The following is a 20,040-nucleotide window of genomic DNA, read 5'->3' as shown; positions in this document are numbered from 1 at the left end:
ATAATACACTGTACCATGGTTGCTGGAATTTTTCCTTGAACGCTGTGCCAGTCAGCGGGGGTTATTTCCTGCAGTCTGTACAGCTTTGAGATAATATCGTTACTTTTTAGCTCACCTGAGCTGAAAGCTCAAGTGAGCTATTCTAATCACATTTTGTCCGTCGTCCGTCCGTCGTCCGTCTGTCCGTCTGTAAACTTATTACATTTTGAACTTCTTCTCTAAAACTGCTTATCCAATTTCAACCAAATTTGGCACATAGCATCCTTATGGGAGGGCGAATATAAATTGCAGAACTAAAAGTTCGATCTGTATTCAAAGCGGAGAAACCCTTGAAACTGTAGAAAAAGGGGGGTGCATTTTTAAACATCTTCTTCTCAAGAAGAGTCCAATTCAACGTAGTTTAACATAAATTATCCTTATGGGAAAGAAAATATAAATTGCAAAAATTAAGAGCTTATTCTTCAAATCTGAGTTATTACGGAAATAATAATAAAGGAAAGGCGTGTTTGAATCAGTTTAATAGCTTCGGGTTCGGCATCCGGTAAAATGGGTAGGCAAGACTTGACCTGGGCAAAACAAAAGATTGGCAGTTATTAATCTGCCAATCTCATAAAAATTTCAGGATATTTGATGGACCAGTATATTTGTATTCGCTGTAAATATTGCTGCAAAATAATGCGTATTTGGAATTGACGATTGCCGATCTGCCCCGGCTTTTATTTTGCCACGGCCCGGGTTTGCATACCCATTTTACCAAGACTCGTATTTCATACTTCTAAAACGAGGTTCTTTGCTTAAAGCAGCCATGACATTATACGAAATAGGGTCGATCTGACTATGATGAATTTGCTTGTTGTGCAACAGTTCGCGTATGAAGGGAAATTTTTGAAACATGCAAAATATATTGGTGCCGATTTTGTGAAGTAAATTGAGGCTAAATATTTCAATGCGTTGACAGTTTTCACACATGACGTTTGTTAGGTTTTATGTGTTTATTCAAAACTCAACAACTAATGACGTAAGCACTACTTGTGCACAATATACAGGGTGGCACTAAATACATTATCTAACATCCCCCTTTCTTTAAAACGAAAGAAAAAAAAATGCACATTTCAATTAAAAGTTCATACTGTTTGTATGTATCTTAATTCATAATGAAGTCCTTGAACTTTGATGGTAATCTGGCAATTCTTGAGCTGCCACGCAATTTAGTTGAAGCATTCACTGCACAATTATTGTCACTTGCGGGAGATGTGATAGTCTCTCTTGAAGATCCAAATGCGGTTTGTGGTTCTGGAGCAATAGGCTGCTTCACACTCTCGTACTGGGGACGTTCATTTGTAATCATGAGTGGATCATCCTCCGGCTTGTAGGGTAAAGGATCTGTTCTTTCTGCATCATGAGCCTCCTTGGTTGGGCGCATCTCTCTTCTGTTTCTGCGGTATGACTTTCCATCTAAGTCGATGAGGTATGACCTGTTCCCGAGAGACTGGGTACATGTTCCAAACTGCCAGTATTTATCATTCGGGTGTTTCTTCATTCGAACGTTTTGTCCAATCTGTAGTTCTGGAAGGTCCTTAGTATGTTTGTCATACTGCTGTTTTGAAAGTTGTCTCTTACGCATGATCTTTTCATGGGTATTTGTGCTGATAGTTGGTTCAAGAAGAGCAGCGGCTGTTGGTAAGGAATGTCTTGTCCTCCTAGACATCAGTCTTTGGGCGGGACTACAATTCATATCCTTTGTAGGAGTGTTTCGCCAATCTAGAATTGCTTTCCAGATATCAGTCTTGCTAGAAATACACTTCTTCACTAATTTCTTTGCAATTTTCACAGCTGATTCTGCCTTACCATTAGATTGGCTGTGATATGGTGATGAAGTAGAATGTTCAAATTCCCAATCACAAGCAAAGGTGTGAAAGTCTGCAGATTTAAACTGAGGTCCATTATCAGAAATAACGGTATCCGGAATCCCATGGCGAGCAAACTGTTGCTTGAGACAATCTATTACGGTCATTGCTGATGTGTCTGTTAGGATATCTAGCTCAAAGAAATCACTAAAATAGTCCACAGTAACTAGATAGTCTTGGTTTTGGTAAGTGAAGATATCAACTCCTAACTTTGTCCATGGTATTTTTGGTACATCATGTGTGATAAGAGGCTGCTTTGATTGTTTGTCCTGCATTTTGTTGCAAGTGCTGCACTTTGATATGAAGTCGCGTAGTTCAGCTGACATATTAGGCCAAAAAACTGCATCTCTTGCCTTCCTTAAACATGATTCAGTTCCAAGGTGACTTGAATGAATTCTACTGAGCATCTCAGGGCGAAGAACTTTTGGTATCACGACTCTGTTGCTCTTATAGATCAATCCATCCTGAGCCGTTAACTCGTCACGTATGTTCCAATAGTCTCTGACTGCTACTGGGACATCTTCTTGACGGTCATTCCAGCCGGTAAGTATGACAGTCTTGAGTGTTTGTAGTACTGGATCACTGTTAGTCATCTCTCTGATCTGCTGAAATCTTGAATGGCTGATCTTTGGAATCCATTCACTTTGATTAATCTGTGAGATTTCTTGCGAAAATGCGTTGAAAATGTATTCGGTATCCGTCACAAAGGCTCTTGACAGAGTGTCTGCTATGTAAAGTTCGCTTCCCTTGGTGTATGTTACTCGTAGATTGTACTTCTGGAGACGAAGTAGCATCCTTTGAAGACGTTTTGGAGCTGCTAATAAGGATTTCTTGAAAATTGTCTCCAAGGGCTTGTGATCAGACTGGACTGTCACAAGGTCTCTGCCATAGATGTACTGATCGAAATGCTCACATGCAAACACTATTGCCAAACATTCTTTCTCAATTTGGGCATAGCGTTGTTCTGTCTGAGATAACGCTTTGGACGCATACGCAACTGGTTGCCCTTGCTGCATTAGAGTTGCACCTAAACCAACTTCAGATGCATCACATTGAATAGTCACTTCCTCATTCACGTCATAGTACTTTAACACTGGTTCAGTGCTGACTAGTTGCTTTATTGCTTTAAATGCATTTTCTTGTTGTGACTCCCAGTGCCATAAGGTATCTTTAACGGTAAGTCTGCGTAGAGGTTCACAAGTTTCAGATAAGTGTGGTAAGTATTTGGATAGGTAAGTCACAAGTCCAATAAGTCTCTGAACATCTTTAACATTCTTGGGTCGTGGCATCTCGACAACAGCTTTCACCTTATCTGGATCAGGGCACATTCCTTCAGAGGTAAGTATCTGACCCATATACTTGACAGAAGTGAGTCGCAGCTTTAACTTCTCCTTGTTGAGTTTCAGACCTACTTCACGTGCTCTTTGAAGAAGCGCTTGTAGGTGAAAACCATGATCCCTAATTGCATCTTCCATAGTCTCACCAGATCCATAGACCAAGATATCATCCATAATGACCTCTGTATGTTGAAGGCCCTCTAATACTTCATGCTGCTTTCGTTGGAACTCCTCTGGTGCTGATGAGAGTCCAAATGGTAAACGTGTCCAGCGGTATCTTCCAAATGGAGTCCAGAATGTGGTGAGTAGACTGGATTCCTTGTCCAGCTTCACGTGCCAGAAACCTTCTTTTGCATCCATCACAGTGAACACTTTGGCCTTTGATATCTTAGGTAGAATATCATCTACAGTTGGCATTTGGTAATGTGGTCTTTTAATAGCAGAGTTTAAGTCTTTGGGGTCGATGCACAGTCTCAGTTTACCAGGCTTTTTGACAGCAACCATGTTACTAATCCAATCTGTGGGTGATGACACTTTCTTGAGAACACCTCTTTTGACTAGAGATTCAATTTTTGCCTTAATTTCTCCCTTAAGAGCTTGTGGTACCCTTCTTGGCTGTCTCTGTACTGGCTTCACTGTTGGGTCAAGTTCAATGTGGTACTCGCCTTCAAACTCACCAAGTCCTTCAAATACATCCTTGAACTCATCAAGGATTTGTTCCTTGGACATTGGCTTAAATTGTGATGACGTAGCTGTCAGCTTGTGAACTACATTGACAGTCAGTAATCCAAGTTTTTCACAAGCTTCTGCTGAGAGGATAGGTGTCTGGTCCATCTCGACTACATAAAAGTCAAGATTTTCTGTTTTTCCAGACTGGATCACCCGGCATTTCAAGGTTGCAATGCCAAGTGGAATGAGTTTCGATTTCCCTCCGTAGAGCTTTAGTGTCTTCTCGGTAGGTTTCAGTGGGGGGTCGCCTGTTTGCATGATTTGAGCGTACTGCCTAAAGTTTATTACGTTGCAGGTAGACCCACTATCCAATTGACAGGTAACATTAGAACTGTTTCCACTAGCACTCATGTGGATTTTTACGAACCACTGTTTTCCAGACGAAGAATTCACAGCATATAGAGAATCAGAGTCTGAGTCACTTGTGTCTTCATCTTGGATACTGTTCACAGTAGTCTGTTTACAAACTTTTGGAAAGTGATTCTTCTTCTTACATTTCCAGCATGTATGTCCGAAAGCTGGGCATTTGTCTCTGTCTCGTGGATGTGTGCCTCCACAGTACTTGCACTTAATAACCATTGCACTGTTCTTTGGCTGTACAGTCTTCTGCTGTTTCTTCCCTTGACCTTTGAATGGATGTTTTCCTCTGGGTTTATAGGCTTTGTCTCCTTTTGAACTGACGTATTTCACTTCTGCTTGTTCTGAATTGGCTGTATGACTGGTGTTGTGTTCTAACTTCTGCAGCTGTGATGAAGTTCTTTCGCTTGTCAAACACATTGTTATAGCTTTGTCCAGTGTTAAGTCGGCTTCTCTTAACATTCTGCCTCTTGATGCTGTGTCTTTGGTCCCTAACACTAGACGATCACGTATCATATCATCAGTCATGTTTCGAAATTCGCACGACTTCCGCGAGTTCTCTCAGCCTGCAGATGTAGTCATTTAGTGTTTCATTAGGCAGTTGATCACTTGTATTGAAGATATATCTTTCATAGATAACATTTGTCTTTGGTGTAAAGTGTTTTTGAAGTGCTTCTATAACTGCTGCTATATCCTATCTCTCTTCTTCCGTGAGGTTTAAGTTCTCATAAATATGATAACAATCTTTGCCAATGACCGTTAATAATGTTGCTATCCTGATTGCATCATGTTTCTTGTCCAGGCCTGTGGCTATTTCATAATTCATCCATTGTGATTTAAAGAATTTCCAGTTCCCTTTGAGGTCTCCCTTCACATTCATAGGTAAAGGAATCGGTAATTCACTTCGCACTACAGACATGTTGAAATTCACCAACTGCACACCGTAGTTTTTTCCCAGAATCGATCGTTCGGTATAAAAATGCAAATACTGCTATCAATACACTATTATGCAGTTGATATTGTATTTCTGATGCACACTAACATAAAATGTTGTCAAACTCTCAGACTTCTCTGATAAATAAATAAGTTCAAATCTGATTGCAAATGGCCGCCGTAGAAAACGTGCTCACCAGCGTGACAAACTTTAAAGCGAAATTTCAGTGTCGTTGGGTAAATATGCAACGTTACCACTTGAGCCTGGGGTAGATATGAAGCTCTTTCGACGAAATAATCACTCGATTGGTGTTGTCTTGCTTCTGTTTGTGGAAATTGTGGCTTCGAATACGCCAGCTTCTGACACCATGTTAGGTTTTATGTGTTTATTCAAAACTCAACAACTAATGACGTAAGCACTACTTGTGCACAATATACAGGGTGGCACTAAATACATTATCTAACAACGTTGGTGTTAGCTTGTTCTGATTTTCGTTTCGTTTTCATTATTTATGCTTTGTAATCTGGGAACTATCGTCTGTATTTCGTGATTTTTACGTATCAAATCAAACAGAGACTTCGGTAAATCAAACAGTTAACTGTTTACCTGCGCAAATTAAGCAAAATCTGATGTATTAAAAAAGTACTGAAATACAATTCATTCTATCGGTAATTCGGCATTATCTTTTGCGTAATGGTAGATTAATGCAATAGGTTTTGTTGAAATGCTCGGCATTTTCTCGAGTTTATTCAGTTTAAATAGAGTTTGATATCGCTGACGGAAATATATATATATATATATATATATATATATATATATATATATATATATGATTCATTTCGAAAAAATAAATTGTGTTCTTTATTTGTTATAGTGCATGTTTCTTTTGTTTAATTGTTTACAATTTCTAACCATATTTAAGTGTTAAGCTTCGAATTATAAGCAAGATACAGAGATTTGCTCACAATTCTATGTTTGTACACAGATCTTAAAAACTAAAGATTAAAAAAGTAAAAAAAAATGTCAATATTTATTAATAAAATTTTCAAAGTCTGTTCTTCCAGAAACCATTGTACTTATTGTATTGTAAACTTAACCTTTTTTCGTCATTATTACTCCTACTGTACATGTGATCCTTGACTGTGTTTGTGTACATTTGTATAAACTGATTTTGAACCTCTGTTTTTGAACCTCTTGAGTGAATAAAATAATTGAAAATATTAGGCCATTCTTTTTTCCATTTTAAATGCTGAATAGGAAATACCAAGTTAAAAATCTTAAGCTGAATGTAATAAACTCATGTGAACAAAATATGACTCAAACTTAGGCGAACTGTGAGCTCTGTACCTTGCTTATAATTCTACGATTGATGCTGAAATTTTGGTTGAACATTAGAAATTCTATATGAATTAGAGTATGTTAAATACTTGTACAAACAAAATAAAAGAATGATATTCTGTATATACCTACTCTCTGGGGCCACCTCTTTATACAATAAATAATGTGAAATCTACATCAATTTTGATAATTTTTCAGACACGAGTAAATAAAAACGACATCTTTAAAACAGTTTCCATAGTTATGACACATTTCTGTTGCGGGAATAAAGTAATTATCGCTATTCCTAAGAAAATATCACAGCGGAAATTTATCCTGGTTTGTACGCGAAGTAAATAACAGTCATTTAGTTATAATGGGGAAGACAAATAAAATTTTTGAATGTTTTTAATTTGAGGAATTGAGCACATTGAGGTACGATTTTCTTCTTCACATCTATACAAGTAGGATTTTTTAAATAAAAAACAATAAATATTATATTTTTTTTTTTAAAATACAATAATTAGTAAGTTATTGATGAAAAAAATGTACCTATATGCTCATATATTTTGATCGCTTTACAAAGTTGGGGGGGGGGGGGGCAGAACGAAAATATAGGGAATTGGAAGTTAACAACTTAACAGTGTACCCCTACCAAATGTTTAGTTTTATATCTTGCGTAGGATTTTCTTATTCTGGTAAAAAAAAAAAATAGTATTTCATGAAGGTACAATGTCAAAGATTACGTGTATGCAAAAATAAGTGTAAAATTCAAATACTTGACAATATTTATTTTTTGTTATTCTACCGAGGGACCATATGGCACAATATCTTTTGAACGCCCATTGTTGCTCAGGTGAGCGATGTGGCACCATGGGCCTCTTGTTTTTTGTCCTTGTCCCCAGATTGTGATCCCTTCCTGGTGTTTTTAATTCACACGCATGTCCTATATATTGTCACACCCTCCATTGTACAACAAGTAAACCACACAAACTTAATACACACACTACGAGTTGTTCTCATCCTTGGAGTTTTTCTACCATAGTAAGGACGTCCCAGGCGTTGGAACAATCGTGAAAAATGATCCGATAGCGTGTATTCATTTTCCTGGTGTGTTAAATCTCAATGTTCGAACATCACCACCAAGCCTATATGTAGTAAGGAAGCAGCCACTCTTTCTCGAGTAGTTCTCAAGTACCGTGTCAGGGGATGCATGAATCGGCCTTTCCATACGAGAACTCCGGTGCATCTATTTACGAGAGATAAAAAGATAGAATGCACAACAATGTGGCGGACATTTTCTATTGTGTGTGTTTGTTACCTTGTTCGAGTCAGCCTGAACCAAACGACGACGAAGAGTCAAGATGAGAGTGGACAAGGTATCTACTTTCGTTGTTTGTTGTTAGAGTATAAAATAAACCCGTTTAGTTGTTTGTTGTTAGAGCTTTCAATATAAGAGTAACTATTCTGTTGACAAAAAGTGTAAATGGTGACTTACAATTATTGTAACAAATGCGGACTGTAAAATCTCCGCACAACGTTAACTCTCATCTTCACAGATTTTTTTTTATCGTAGAGATAATTAGTTAGGTCCTTTACGGATTGTGAAAACTAATGAAATTTTACTGGTCGTAAACAAATGGCCTGTAAATTAAAATTGTAATTATAAGGGACTATCAAACGTAAAGTAAACAGATTGTTAGTGACTATTGAACATCACGTTAACAGATTGTTAGTGACTATTGAACATCACGTTAACAGATTGTTAGTGACTATTGAACATAACGTTTACGGATTGTTAGTAACTATTGAACATAACGTTAACAGATTGTTAGTGACTATTGAACATAACGTAAACAGATTATTATTGACTATTGAACATAATGTAAACAGATTGTTAGTGACTATTGAACATAACGTTAACAGATTGTTAGTGACTATTGAACATAACGTAAACAGATTATTTGTGACTATTGAACATAACGTAAACAGATTGTTAGTGACTATTGAACATAACGATTACGGTTTGTTGGTGACTATTGAACATAACATAAACAGATTGTTAGTTACTATTGAACATTACGTAAACAGATTGTCGGTGACTTTTGAACATAACGTTTACCGATTGTTAGTGAATATTCAACCTAACGATAACAGATTGTAAGTGACTTTTGAACATAATGTTTACAGATTGTAAGTGACTATTGAATTAAACGTTTATGATTTATTAGTGACTATTGGATATAACGTTAACGGATTGTAAGTGACTATTAAACATAACGTTTGCAGATTGCTAGTGAATTTTAAACATAACGTTTACAGATCGTTAGTGAGTATTGAACATAACGATAAAATATTGTTAGTGACTATTAAACATAATGTTTACAGATCGTTAGTGACTATCGAACATAACGTTAACAGATTGTTAGTGACTTTTGAACATAATGTTTACAGATTGTAAGTGACTATTGAATTTAACGTTTATGGTTTATTAGTGACTATTGGATATTAACGTTAACGGATTGTAAGTGATTATTAAACATAACGTTTGCAGATTGCTAGTGAGTATAAAACATAACGTTTATAGATTGTTAGTGACTATTGAACATAATTATAACAGATTGTTAGTGACTATTAAACATAACGTTTGCAGATTGCTAGTAAGTATTGAACATAACGTTTATAGATTGTTATTGACTATTGAACATAACGTTAACAGATTGTTAGTGACTATTGAACATAACGTAAACAGATTATTAGTGACTATTGAACATAACGTTAACAGATTGTTAGTGACTATTGAACATAACGTAAACAGATTATTAGTGACTATTGAACATAACGTAAACAGATTGTTAGTGACTATTCAACAATAACGTAAACAGATTGTTAGTGACTATTGATAACGTTAACAGATTGTTAGTGACTATTGAACATAACGTAAACAGATTATTAGTGACTATTGAACATAACGTAAACAGATTGTTAGTGACTATTCAACAATAACGTAAACAGATTGTTAGTGACTATTGAACATAACGTTAACAGATTGTTAGTGACTATTGAACATAACGTAAACAGATTGTTAGTGACTATTGAACATAACGTAAACAGATTGTTAGTGACTATTGAACATAACGTTTACGGATTATTGGTGACTATTAAACATAACGTAAACAGATTATAAGTGACTATTGAACATAACAGAAACAGATTGTTAGTGACTATTGAACGTAACGATAACAGATTGTTAGTAACTATTAAACATAACGTGTACAGATTGTTAGTGACTATTCAACAATAACATAAACAGATTGTTAGTGACTATTAAACATAACGTTTACAGATTGTTAGTGACTATTGAACATAACGTTTACATATTGTTAGTGACAGGTCATTTGAAACTGGACACATTTACTGTTTCACTTCTAAACTCTTGACTTATTCTAGTACCTATCATCGTTTAGATACGCAATTTTAAGAAAATTTAACACATACCAGATATATATTTCATTTTGAAAATCAGTGGCTTTGAATCATGAATACATCTGGCGTATTTGTTACTGATTTCCAGACATTTGTGGTGGGACAAGCCAGGCCAGAACAGTGGGCCTAAAGAAAGGAGAAACTGAAAGTCTACAGTGCAATCTAACCAGGACAGCGGGGCAAAACACCACCATCAAGTGGTTTGCCGAAAACCAAGACCAGGCTAACATAGGTGAGTATTTGTTAATTTCACTGTAGATCCAAATGTTTTACTGCTGTAGACACGCCTTTAATGAATGATAATATTGTGTTTTTAATATGTTTAGAAGATGGAGTTATTGATCCAGTGTGAATGTACGTGTAGTTTCAATTTAAGAGAGGGAAGTACAAAATCATGAACTATTTCATGAGTATGTTGGTAATTAAGCTTTGTATTTTAGACCTACACGTGAGCGGGGACACCCTCACCATAAGGAACGTATCAAAGACGTGTGTGGCTGCACTCTACCGCTGCGAGGTGTTCGTGTCCGGGAGCTCGGTGTGCAACCAGACATTCAACACAACCGTCCTAAGTACGACAGTCTCCACTAGAACATTCCTTGTTATGAACGATAATTAATTATTTTTTATCATTTTGAGAACTGATTGTAAAGTTCCGTGTTAAATTTAATGACAGAATTTTTTTGATGTGTGTTGAAGTACCTCAGCACAATAATTTACAAAACATCACGGTATGCTTAACCAAATTGAGCAACACCTAGGATCCTGATTACGATATTAATACCGGTCTGTTTGATGGTGACATTGTTATGCCGCCAATTTTCCGATACGTATCGCACCTCTGCGTAGAAATCCGCGCATATGCTATGAATATGACTGTCGTAATAACGTATATCAGAATAAAAGAAAATAATAAATTTTTTATACTACTAAACATAATTTGTGATGCCAAAATATTTCAAGTGGAGAAAATTAAGAAAAAAAACTAAGTCCGAATTTCCTCTGTTTGCGACAAGTCCGTTATATTTCCACGGTTTATAAATCCTAAAACGCCCAAAGGCAGTTTATAGTTTTATAATCTGGAGGATATTGAATTTATACCTTAACCTAACGATATTTATATATTTAGCAGTTAAAGTAATGTCAGGCAATAATTAATTATGCCCTTTTTTCATTGATATTCTGAAGAAAAATGAAACAGCAGTGAACTTTGACACAACCCCTAAAAAAATTTAGGTCGATGACCTATATTTTTTATGTTTATCGGTAAGCTAATTGACGTCTTGATAATAGAATTTGATAAGAGTAAAAAATCTATTTCAGAATTTTTGAAATATCAGTTTTTATACCACACCCCAGAAAATGTCCATTACTTTCTATTATAACTGTGGATTTTCGTACCCGAATTTTGAAACGCCCCCAGTAAAATAAGGAAGTCGATGATCATGTAATTTTTTTTATTAATTTTCCCTTACCATTAATTGATTTACATTATATAAAACTTTGGGAAAAAATCTTATGTAAAAATTAATTGGGTCCGCCGTCCTTAAGTTGAATGAACAGACTTTTGTGTCGACATTTTAGATATCTAATATGTCAATAAAAGTTATGAGCAGGAACTCAATATTTTGTCGTCAAGACGTGTTTTGCCACTGCCATCTGCTTGTTAAAATTACATCTGACAGGTCGACATAACTATCTGACAAGGCAACAAAAGGATCTGTTAAGTCAATATAACTATCTGACAAGTGGTTGCAGAACTATGCCACCGCAAAAATGGTACGCCAAAGGGATCTGAAAAATCAAAAGTGTGATAGGATTGAATTCAACTAGCACGATCACTTTTAATACATTTGGATCTTGAATATGAAATATGATATTTTTGTTTAAATTTTATAACCGAATATTGATGACGTGGTTCCATGTAAGCGACTCATAGTCATTGTACTATGTTCGAATGCATTTCAACACCAATAGCTTCTTTTGCATTAATCAAAGAAAACTTCGTTTCTATACCCTTAATTTGAAAATAAAAGTAAACTTCATCATACCTGTAGAAATATAATAAGTTTTATTTGATGTTGAATTTTTGCAAAGGATAATAAGCATTATTTTTTAAACACACAAATGTACTATTTTCAGGCCCACCTGCTGTTTACATTTATCCTGAAGAGGAAAATATTAAAACTGAGCTCCACGATGATCTTCTGGAAATTTTCCTGAAAAGGCGCGGTAAAAAATGGGAGATTGTGTGTTCAGTCGATGCTGACTCGCCGTCGAATATCACGTGGTATGAACCATTACGTCACGGAGTGGAGGATATGGTGATTGGCTATTTAGAGGAAAATAAGACTAAAGCTGAAATGACAAAGGAGTTCTTAATGTCAGGAGACAGCTATCGAACTGAACTTCATGGCAGTACTGTAGGTAATATTCTGTCGACCCGTGAGTTAGTGATGGGGATACAGGTCGGGGATGACAAAACCTACAATAGGACCTATACGTGTAGTGCTACCAATAAATATGGCACCGATTCCTGGAGTGTAAAAATTATGCGGGACTATTCCTAGTCCGCTTGGTTTATGTCTTCAAGCCAGAAAAAATATCAGAATTTTGACTTGATGGGCACAAAAGACAAGCATATAGACACACGAGTCCTGACGCAAGTAAAGTGATGTACATGTGCAGTTAGATATGGAAGATGAAAAGAACTTTGTTTGTCTTTGTTTGAAAGGTGATGATCTGTAAACTTCTCATACAGAATAACAATTCAAAGAATCATATAATAAAGGTTTATTTGATTATATCAATAAATTATATAAAAATTGAGTAGAGCGAGACTTGAATTGTGTTTGTTTGCATAGGTGGTGCTGGAGTGAGATTGGGGACGATGGTTCATGAGAAAATATATTGCATTGTTATCGGACATACTGTACATATACTTCTTACATTTTATTTAAGGTCTCTAAAGAGTAAAATTACGGAATAGTTGCAAACAAAGATATCGATCTTTTAACAGTTAAATGTCTTTGCATTTCTATTCAATTACTAATCATGGAATGTAAGTGTATACGTTTAAAATTTATAGATTGCCATTACATTGAATATAATCTGCGAGTAATGTATTACATTTCCAATCCATAGATTGGTGAATCGGGTGTGATGTCGAAGTGTATAGTTATGGAATAAAGATATAATATCAGTTACAATCCATTTAACAAGAAAGAGAGGTTGAAAAGAATAATGAAGAGTAAGGAAGACTAATTCACACGACTCCGCTCTGTTGAATGTCCCTCTCATGACGACGTTTTACTGTGAGCCGTAGATCTGTATAGGTTTCCCTGTTAATAAGCCTATTAAAGTAAATCCAGATTTCAACAAAGGCATCGATTGTAATGCAGTCTATTTCCATGTTATGTTGAGCATTTAAGTTTCAAAATAAAATACAATGGAGGAGACCGGGGTAAGTTTTGTTTGTTTACTCGACTTTCTTATCTTAATTATAATTTCTGTCATAGCTACATGTACTTGTAGATAAACATGCTTGACTTTTATTATTGTCACTATTATGGATATCGCCTTCAATAGCAAATATTTTTTGCATTGTTAATAAAATAAAATTATTACGCTTAATGTTACTACAGATATTGCACAGTCGTTTCCTTAAACAGGTAAGTCACGGTTACAAAATGACAAATTGTCAACAGTCATAATTCTCCTTCTGTGATTGGTAGAAATCGAATCAATTCATTGGGTATGAATTTAGGCAGCCAACTATTAAATAGTCCAAAAAAGAGTTCTATTGAAGATCAAGACCACAATCCGGTTTTGCTGTCATTCGTTATGAATTGTAGATCAGATCAGCAGAGAAATCCTTACAATTCAAGTCATTAACGGTGAAACATTACCCATAAAAATCAATTATAACGCGGGCCATTTTCATTACGATGAGCGTAACGCCATGGATAAGATTGAAAAGTCCGGAACAGGCCGGCCTAGATTCTGTGAGTAGGCTAACACTGTCTGGGTACTTGTCTGTTAGAGCGTCTAGCCGGGTAAGCATCGACCCCGAATACATGGGCTGACGCGCAGCCAGACGAACTGTCAGTCCCGTGTCTGTTCCCGCGGCTTTTGTATAGAGTCCAGCATTAAATACATTACACTCATTACCGACCTGTCAATAGAAAACCTACCAATAGCTCGTGTGCCGGTGTATAAGTATTTTAAATGCACCGGGATTTAATATTTTAGTTTACATTAAGGATTTTATTTTTCACTTGGGATATATAAAATATGATTAAATAAGTATATAGGGTTTCTTTGTGTTTAAGGCTAATGATGTGTTGGATTACCCCCCGAAATCTTCACGCTCCGCTGACGAACGACAGAAAATGGAAGTGAAACGGCGAGGTAAATATGACCATTGTTTCAGTCATTTTGGGTTTCATTTTGATTTGAAATTCATGTTTAATACGTGAAACATATTCAGATTACCGATGTTAATATTTTAGCTCATATTCAGTAGACTAAATATTTTAACTTTACTCAAGGTCTTTAATCTATAAGTGTACTGTTGAATGGGTAGATCATGTTTTGAACGTTGATAATCTTTGGAGTCCCACTGGAATAAACAGCATGTGTCAATTGATTGACAATAGAGATAAAATTGATACGATTTTTAAAGAACATGGTTCATACATATTTCTGATGATCTTATACAAATGTATATAAATAATGTAGACGACCTTCACATACATATCATTGGTAAATATGTTAGGTGTTTCGTTCTATTTTACAGTGAATTTAATGTGAACATTTTAACACGCACGTATCAAAACAGGTAAAATGAAAATCCACTCGAAATCTGTTATTGTCTGATCTATAGCCTTTTATGCTTAGTAAAATAATGTGTTAGCTGAATGTATATTGAGCACATAAAATCTTTATATAAAGTGTACATAATTCGATATGACTTTAGAACAAAGAATTTAAACTCAAATAAGCTAAACGTCGATCCAAACAGCATATTCACTATATTTATTACAATGGTTTTCACTATTGTTCACATGCATTGATCATGCACTAAAATATTTCATCTCCCTCACAAGTCCAACGGTAAATAATAATAGAATCATTCATTATTACGAGTGTGGGATAGTGAAATTCCACCTCGGGGACAAGATTCACGGTCTAGGACGAGGCTTTGCCGAGTCCTAGACCGTGAATCTTGGCCCCGAGGTGGAATTTCACTATCCCACACGAGTATATAATGAATGATTATTTTTCTCGCATTATATTACCTTAAAAAAATGATGTTTGACAACTTTCTGTTATGACGTTCAAAAGATTACTTTTGGTTTATCCCTCCGCGTGCTTCAAATAGTGCAAGTCAAAATGAGAGCATACGACAGTTTTTTGATTAAAAATATGATAAATTGTAATTAATTAAGCAACACAATTACTTAATGGATAATCTCAACGCACCATTTTGTATTTCCCTACAGCAGACAACGTTTGTTTACGTTTTAAAACGGCGGAGTAATACACAGTGTAAGACAGAAAAATCTCACACTGCTGTCTCACACCGGACAAACCGATCTCACACCAGTGATAATGCGAGAATAGACTGATCCCTGGGTCGCAGGTTCAAACCCACCAGGAGATCAGGCTTTTGGGTGGTGCTGTCAAAATCAAGAAAACAGTGTTCATAGGGACTTGGTTTCTAATACAACAGAGAATTCGATAAATGGAGTACAACTTTTTCTTTTATTATACGTATTATCTCGTTACAGAAACGGAACAGATTAGGAGAACATTCAGAGAAAACGCATCTTCAGATTTAACATTCAGACGCTCAAAAACACTACCCCCGCTGTCCTCCAAAAAAGATGTCACTGGCAAAATAGGAGCAAATTCAGACGGATTGAGCCCCTCACACCTGAAGTCAAGGGCCGGAAGTCCCGAGTACCCGTGTGTCATACAGCGGGTGAACCGCTCCCCCATCAAGATAGACGCCCTCCTCCGGAGCTCCGAGCCTATCCCTCACTTTATTGACCGGCGGTCAAAGGAACCCTCCAATAAAACGTACAGGGCCAAGAGCATACAGGGATGGAAAAACGAAATCAAAAAGTATTTAACTTTTTTTATTTCTAAAATTTAGCCCCGGCTCGACGTTTAAATTCGCCTCTACTAAGTCAAATATACTATAGTAGTTCGTTCTTTTTAGAAAGGACGGTAATCTTCCTCTATTTGTTAAATCAAAAAAATCATTATGTGTATATATATAAGGGGGCTGGAAAAATCCTTTTTAAGCCCATATGCATATTTTAAATATTCATTCATTTCAATAATGATCTGTAGAGCGAGTTGTCTCGCTTGGACTAAAATTGCAACTGCATCATTATTTTTTTCAGGGTCGTTCCACAGAGACCCGCGTTCGCGCTCTCCTCGGACTGGGTGGCGCCCCCTGCCGACTGGGATGACAGGGACCATTACATCTACTCCCCCAGGGGTATGTTCTACACAAACACAAAGTACGTGCTCCACAAGGACTTCACAGTCAACCCGGAGTGGATCTCCGAAAAAATGACCGTGTCTGAATTCTCCCCAGTCTATCGCACATGCGCACTGCGATATGGCTGGTGCTCGTGATTATGGCCGACGGGACAGAAACAGTATTTTTGTCTGATTTTATTATCAAGTTTTATAATGTGCATGGACATATTCAAAAATGGCATGGAACGATTTAAGTGCTTTCACATTGTATTTATTTATGCCTTACTAAAGGTTCTCAAATGAGTCAACTTCTAAAGTTCGGGATTTCTAGAATGGATACCATTATATGTACATGATTACAATAATGTTAGCTTTGAACAAAAATTAAATAAAAAAGAAACTGTTGCAATTCACTTATTTTAACAAGAATTTAGGCTACATCTGCGACTTCAAGTTGTTCATATCAACGATGTATCCACTGAAATTTGAAGTTTCTTAAATCGAAGATATCTTTTAATTCCTTGACAATGATTTGACGTAACCTTTTAAAACATACTAATTAATGTTGTCAGCAGTCTCGGAGTGTAGACGCTTACAGCTGACAGACCAGAGACATAAATATGTCTCTGGTCAAACATTACAAACAAATATCCTAGACATGTTCTGTTTGATAGAAAGTTCTTACAGTTCTAACCAGAAATGTAGGACTGTGCATCATATAGCGTACAGCATGCATTACATGTATGTTTATACTTCAAAGATGAAAATTTCATTGTATTCGAAAGCAACAGCTTTTTAACCAAATCTATAGGCGATTATGTTTTGTGTTGGGTTTTTTTTAAAATCTAAGCTTTGAATTCACATTATTCAATGTTACGGAAAACAACATTTGAATATCATTACGTAATCTTTTGAATTGATAATTGATTTCTAGTATCTCCCTAACATTGCTAACTATCTTGTCGTTTAAATGCAAAGTTCTCTTTCATCCGTGTGAAGTCAACATGATTTCTCATAGAAATTAAATCAATTGGTACATGTACCTAAATACTTATGCTGGTTTCACATAATTAATATAATTTTATCAAATAGATAAGTTGAAATCTCAAAACTCTCTAACTATTCTTATAAATTGAAATTAATTTCTGATAATTATGGTAAGTACATTGTATAGCTTAGTTGTAACAATTTTCGCATATCTTTTATTATTTGTTATCATTATTTTTACGATGAATTACGTAAGATTGTAAAACATTCTTTCTTAAAATATTAATTAAGGGATTCACAATGCACAAACAAACACATATTCAAGGATATGGTGATAATGTTTTGTCGTATTGTACCAAAAATAGAAAAACCGGGAACATTGCTGATGACATATGCTCCGGTCCTGCAAATTTCATTAATTAAAAACGACAATTTGACGTAATCAAACAAATTATAAATCTGCATAAAACAAATTCCCGGCAAAAAGTGCGTCAATGTCGTTGTAAAATTCCGAACCCGTCTTTGTAAGTAACGCGGAAGCGGATTATTAATGGCTGTGGTTTTGCATAATTAATTAGAAATGAGATCTGTAGTTCATAAACAAAAATGTTTAATTGCCGAGCCTCATTAATCCGACATGTTGTGGTAATGTTATTAGGACTACACGGGGGAAGTGTCCTTGGTTGTGTACTTTATATCAGATGTATTATACACATGACGTACACAGTCATGTTCATATTTATATGTATTTCATTCGATAGGATAAAGTCTATCGTAAAGGACAGGAAGCTAACATAACAGCCACACCCCTTCCCCTTTTTTTTTATTTACATCTATTCATTTGTCTCATGTCTCTTCCTTGTAAATTCACTATTAATTTACAACTTTTCTGAAACACTTCTTATATATTACTCGTAAACAATTCGGTAAAGTTGTCTTTGTAACTCTATACAAATGACGGTTCAGTGCTAGAGAGTAAGAACAAAGAAAATAGTTCAACATTTTAATCATTTCTCTCTGTATATAAAAAAATCGTTGGTAAGTATTCTCAACGATTTTCTTCCAATTTGCCGCTTTTGCCCCTTCTCCGTGTTAATACAGTTTTAAGACAGAAAAATGACAATTTCTAGATAATTTTAGGACAAACTGTACGCATTTCAGCTAAGTTTGTTAATCACATTAATGTCAGGGTTTTTTCTTAAATGTCTTGATTTCTTTTTGAATCATCATGAAATTATTTTCATTTATTTTAATGGCTGTGCAGCAAAAACAAAAACAAAAACAAAACAAAACAAAACAAACAAACAAAAAAGAAACCAACAAAAACATAGAAACTGATATTTTGGAAACAAAGCAAAAAACTTTTGAGAAATATTTATCATCAATCGACAGAATGATTCTAGCCTTGCTATAGAGTTTTTAAAATAAGTGACTTCAATGATTTTTTTTTTTTTGTATTCATTGTATTTTACAACGTATAATAAAGACTCCAATCATTGGGAATAAAAGTCTAGATAGTTTTGCAAAAAAAAGTAACAAGGAACGAACAGTCCAAATACTAGTAACCATGATTGTCCTAGTAACCGTGATTGTCCTAGTAACCGTGATTGTCCTAGTAACCGTGATTGTCCTAGTAACCGTGATTGCCCTAGTAACCGTGATTGCCTAGTAACCGTGATTGCCTTAGTAACCGTGATTGCCCCTATTGTCTAATTAATCTTTTTTAAAGGATCTTTTATTGACAAAGACAGTAAAGAAGAATACTTAACCTTTGTATGTATAGCAACATAAATGAATTGTCATGTATGGTATGTAATGGCTTTTACTTTGATATAGAATATTCCATGGTAACCCATTCAAGTTTCAAAAATATATTGTACCACATTTCTAGAAAATATAGCGGCTACCGTTGTTTATAAACGCCTTATTCTTTATTTACTTACACAAGGTTTCCAATGATTTTAAAATCAACAATATACGTTTTAAAACACATTAATTTTTTAGTCTTAACTTTGATGGTTGACCTACATGTATGTCAACCTGACTGACAACATGTACATGATTTTAGAGACCGGGTAACTAAGATTTGCCACATCTTAAATCCCCATGATATACATGATAGCAGTTACACCAGGCCTAAACTTCGATATATCCCCTTGCTACTTTTTTATCAAATGAAAATATATATGTATACATGCAATGCAATTTAATGGATTTCTGTCTTTGGTGTGTTAAAAAAAACCCACAGAGAATAGCAAATTTTAATTCTAAAGTAAAAATATTTGGAATTTTTCTTTACTTAAAAATAATTTAAGTAAAGAACAAAACATTTTAAAAATTGAAGGTATATATATATATATATATATATATATATATATATATATATATATATATATATGATGGAAGAATTTCTGATTATCCAGCCACCTGCTGGTTAATACAAGTAAATCTCCGGGATCACTCCGCCTCCCAAATAGTTAGTGCTGTGGTT

The 20,040-nt window shown here is 35.3% G+C and overlaps 3 protein-coding genes across 6 annotated transcripts; 2 read left to right on the top strand and 1 right to left on the bottom strand.

The window, feature by feature from the left end:
* Positions 1-1,144: 1,144 nt before the first annotated feature.
* Positions 1,145-4,858, bottom strand: LOC128176981 (uncharacterized protein K02A2.6-like). The gene has a single exon (XM_052843488.1). The coding sequence runs from the start codon at positions 4,856-4,858 to the stop codon at positions 1,145-1,147; it is 3,714 nt and encodes a 1,237-aa protein (XP_052699448.1).
* A 2,678-nt stretch (positions 4,859-7,536) lies between these two features.
* On the top strand, positions 7,537-12,901 carry LOC128178430 (uncharacterized). Its single transcript, XM_052845583.1, has 4 exons — positions 7,537-7,960; positions 10,156-10,299; positions 10,508-10,639; positions 12,210-12,901. Exons 1-4 carry the CDS (start codon positions 7,795-7,797, stop codon positions 12,635-12,637), a joined length of 870 nt encoding a protein of 289 aa, XP_052701543.1. The 5' UTR covers positions 7,537-7,794; the 3' UTR covers positions 12,638-12,901.
* A 432-nt stretch (positions 12,902-13,333) lies between these two features.
* LOC128178431 (uncharacterized) lies at positions 13,334-16,971 on the top strand. 4 transcript variants are annotated; one of them, XM_052845587.1, is made up of 5 exons: positions 13,334-13,530; positions 13,712-13,738; positions 14,399-14,477; positions 15,860-16,196; positions 16,481-16,971. In XM_052845587.1, the coding sequence occupies exons 1-5, from the start codon at positions 13,516-13,518 to the stop codon at positions 16,716-16,718; spliced, it is 696 nt and encodes a 231-aa protein (XP_052701547.1). In that variant the 5' UTR covers positions 13,334-13,515; the 3' UTR covers positions 16,719-16,971. The 4 variants fall into 4 exon arrangements, with proteins under 4 accessions (XP_052701547.1, XP_052701548.1, XP_052701544.1 ...); XM_052845588.1 differs by lacking the exon at positions 13,712-13,738 and having other exon boundaries at positions 13,337-13,530; XM_052845584.1 differs by lacking the exons at positions 13,334-13,530; positions 13,712-13,738 and adding an exon at positions 13,842-14,122.
* The last annotated feature ends 3,069 nt before the right edge of the window (positions 16,972-20,040 follow it).

Source organism: Crassostrea angulata, chromosome 3 (assembly GCF_025612915.1).
Source record: "Crassostrea angulata isolate pt1a10 chromosome 3, ASM2561291v2, whole genome shotgun sequence".
Classification (NCBI taxonomy): domain Eukaryota; kingdom Metazoa; phylum Mollusca; class Bivalvia; order Ostreida; family Ostreidae; genus Magallana; species Magallana angulata.
The sequence above is the reverse complement of the archived record's forward strand: the minus strand, read 5'-3'. Positions and strand labels throughout refer to the sequence as shown.

What these genes read in the sequence shown, in the direction of transcription:
- LOC128176981 (XM_052843488.1), bottom strand. Translation starts at nt 4,858, where the DNA reads ATGACTGATGATATGATACGTGATCGTCTAGTGTTAGGGACCAAAGAC.
- LOC128178430 (XM_052845583.1), top strand. Translation starts at nt 7,795, where the DNA reads ATGAATCGGCCTTTCCATACGAGAACTCCGGTGCATCTATTTACGAGA. An exon ending in CCAAGACCAGGCTAACATAG is followed by an intron (nt 10,300 to 10,507) that starts GTGAGTATTTGT and finishes TTTGTATTTTAG; the next exon opens with ACCTACACGTGAGCGGGGAC. An exon ending in ATTCAACACAACCGTCCTAA is followed by an intron (nt 10,640 to 12,209) that starts GTACGACAGTCT and finishes TACTATTTTCAG; the next exon opens with GCCCACCTGCTGTTTACATT.
- LOC128178431 (XM_052845584.1), top strand. Translation starts at nt 14,015, where the DNA reads ATGAGCGTAACGCCATGGATAAGATTGAAAAGTCCGGAACAGGCCGGC. An exon ending in CTGTTAGAGCGTCTAGCCGG is followed by an intron (nt 14,123 to 14,398) that starts GTAAGCATCGAC and finishes TTTGTGTTTAAG; the next exon opens with GCTAATGATGTGTTGGATTA. An exon ending in AATGGAAGTGAAACGGCGAG is followed by an intron (nt 14,478 to 15,859) that starts GTAAATATGACC and finishes ATCTCGTTACAG; the next exon opens with AAACGGAACAGATTAGGAGA.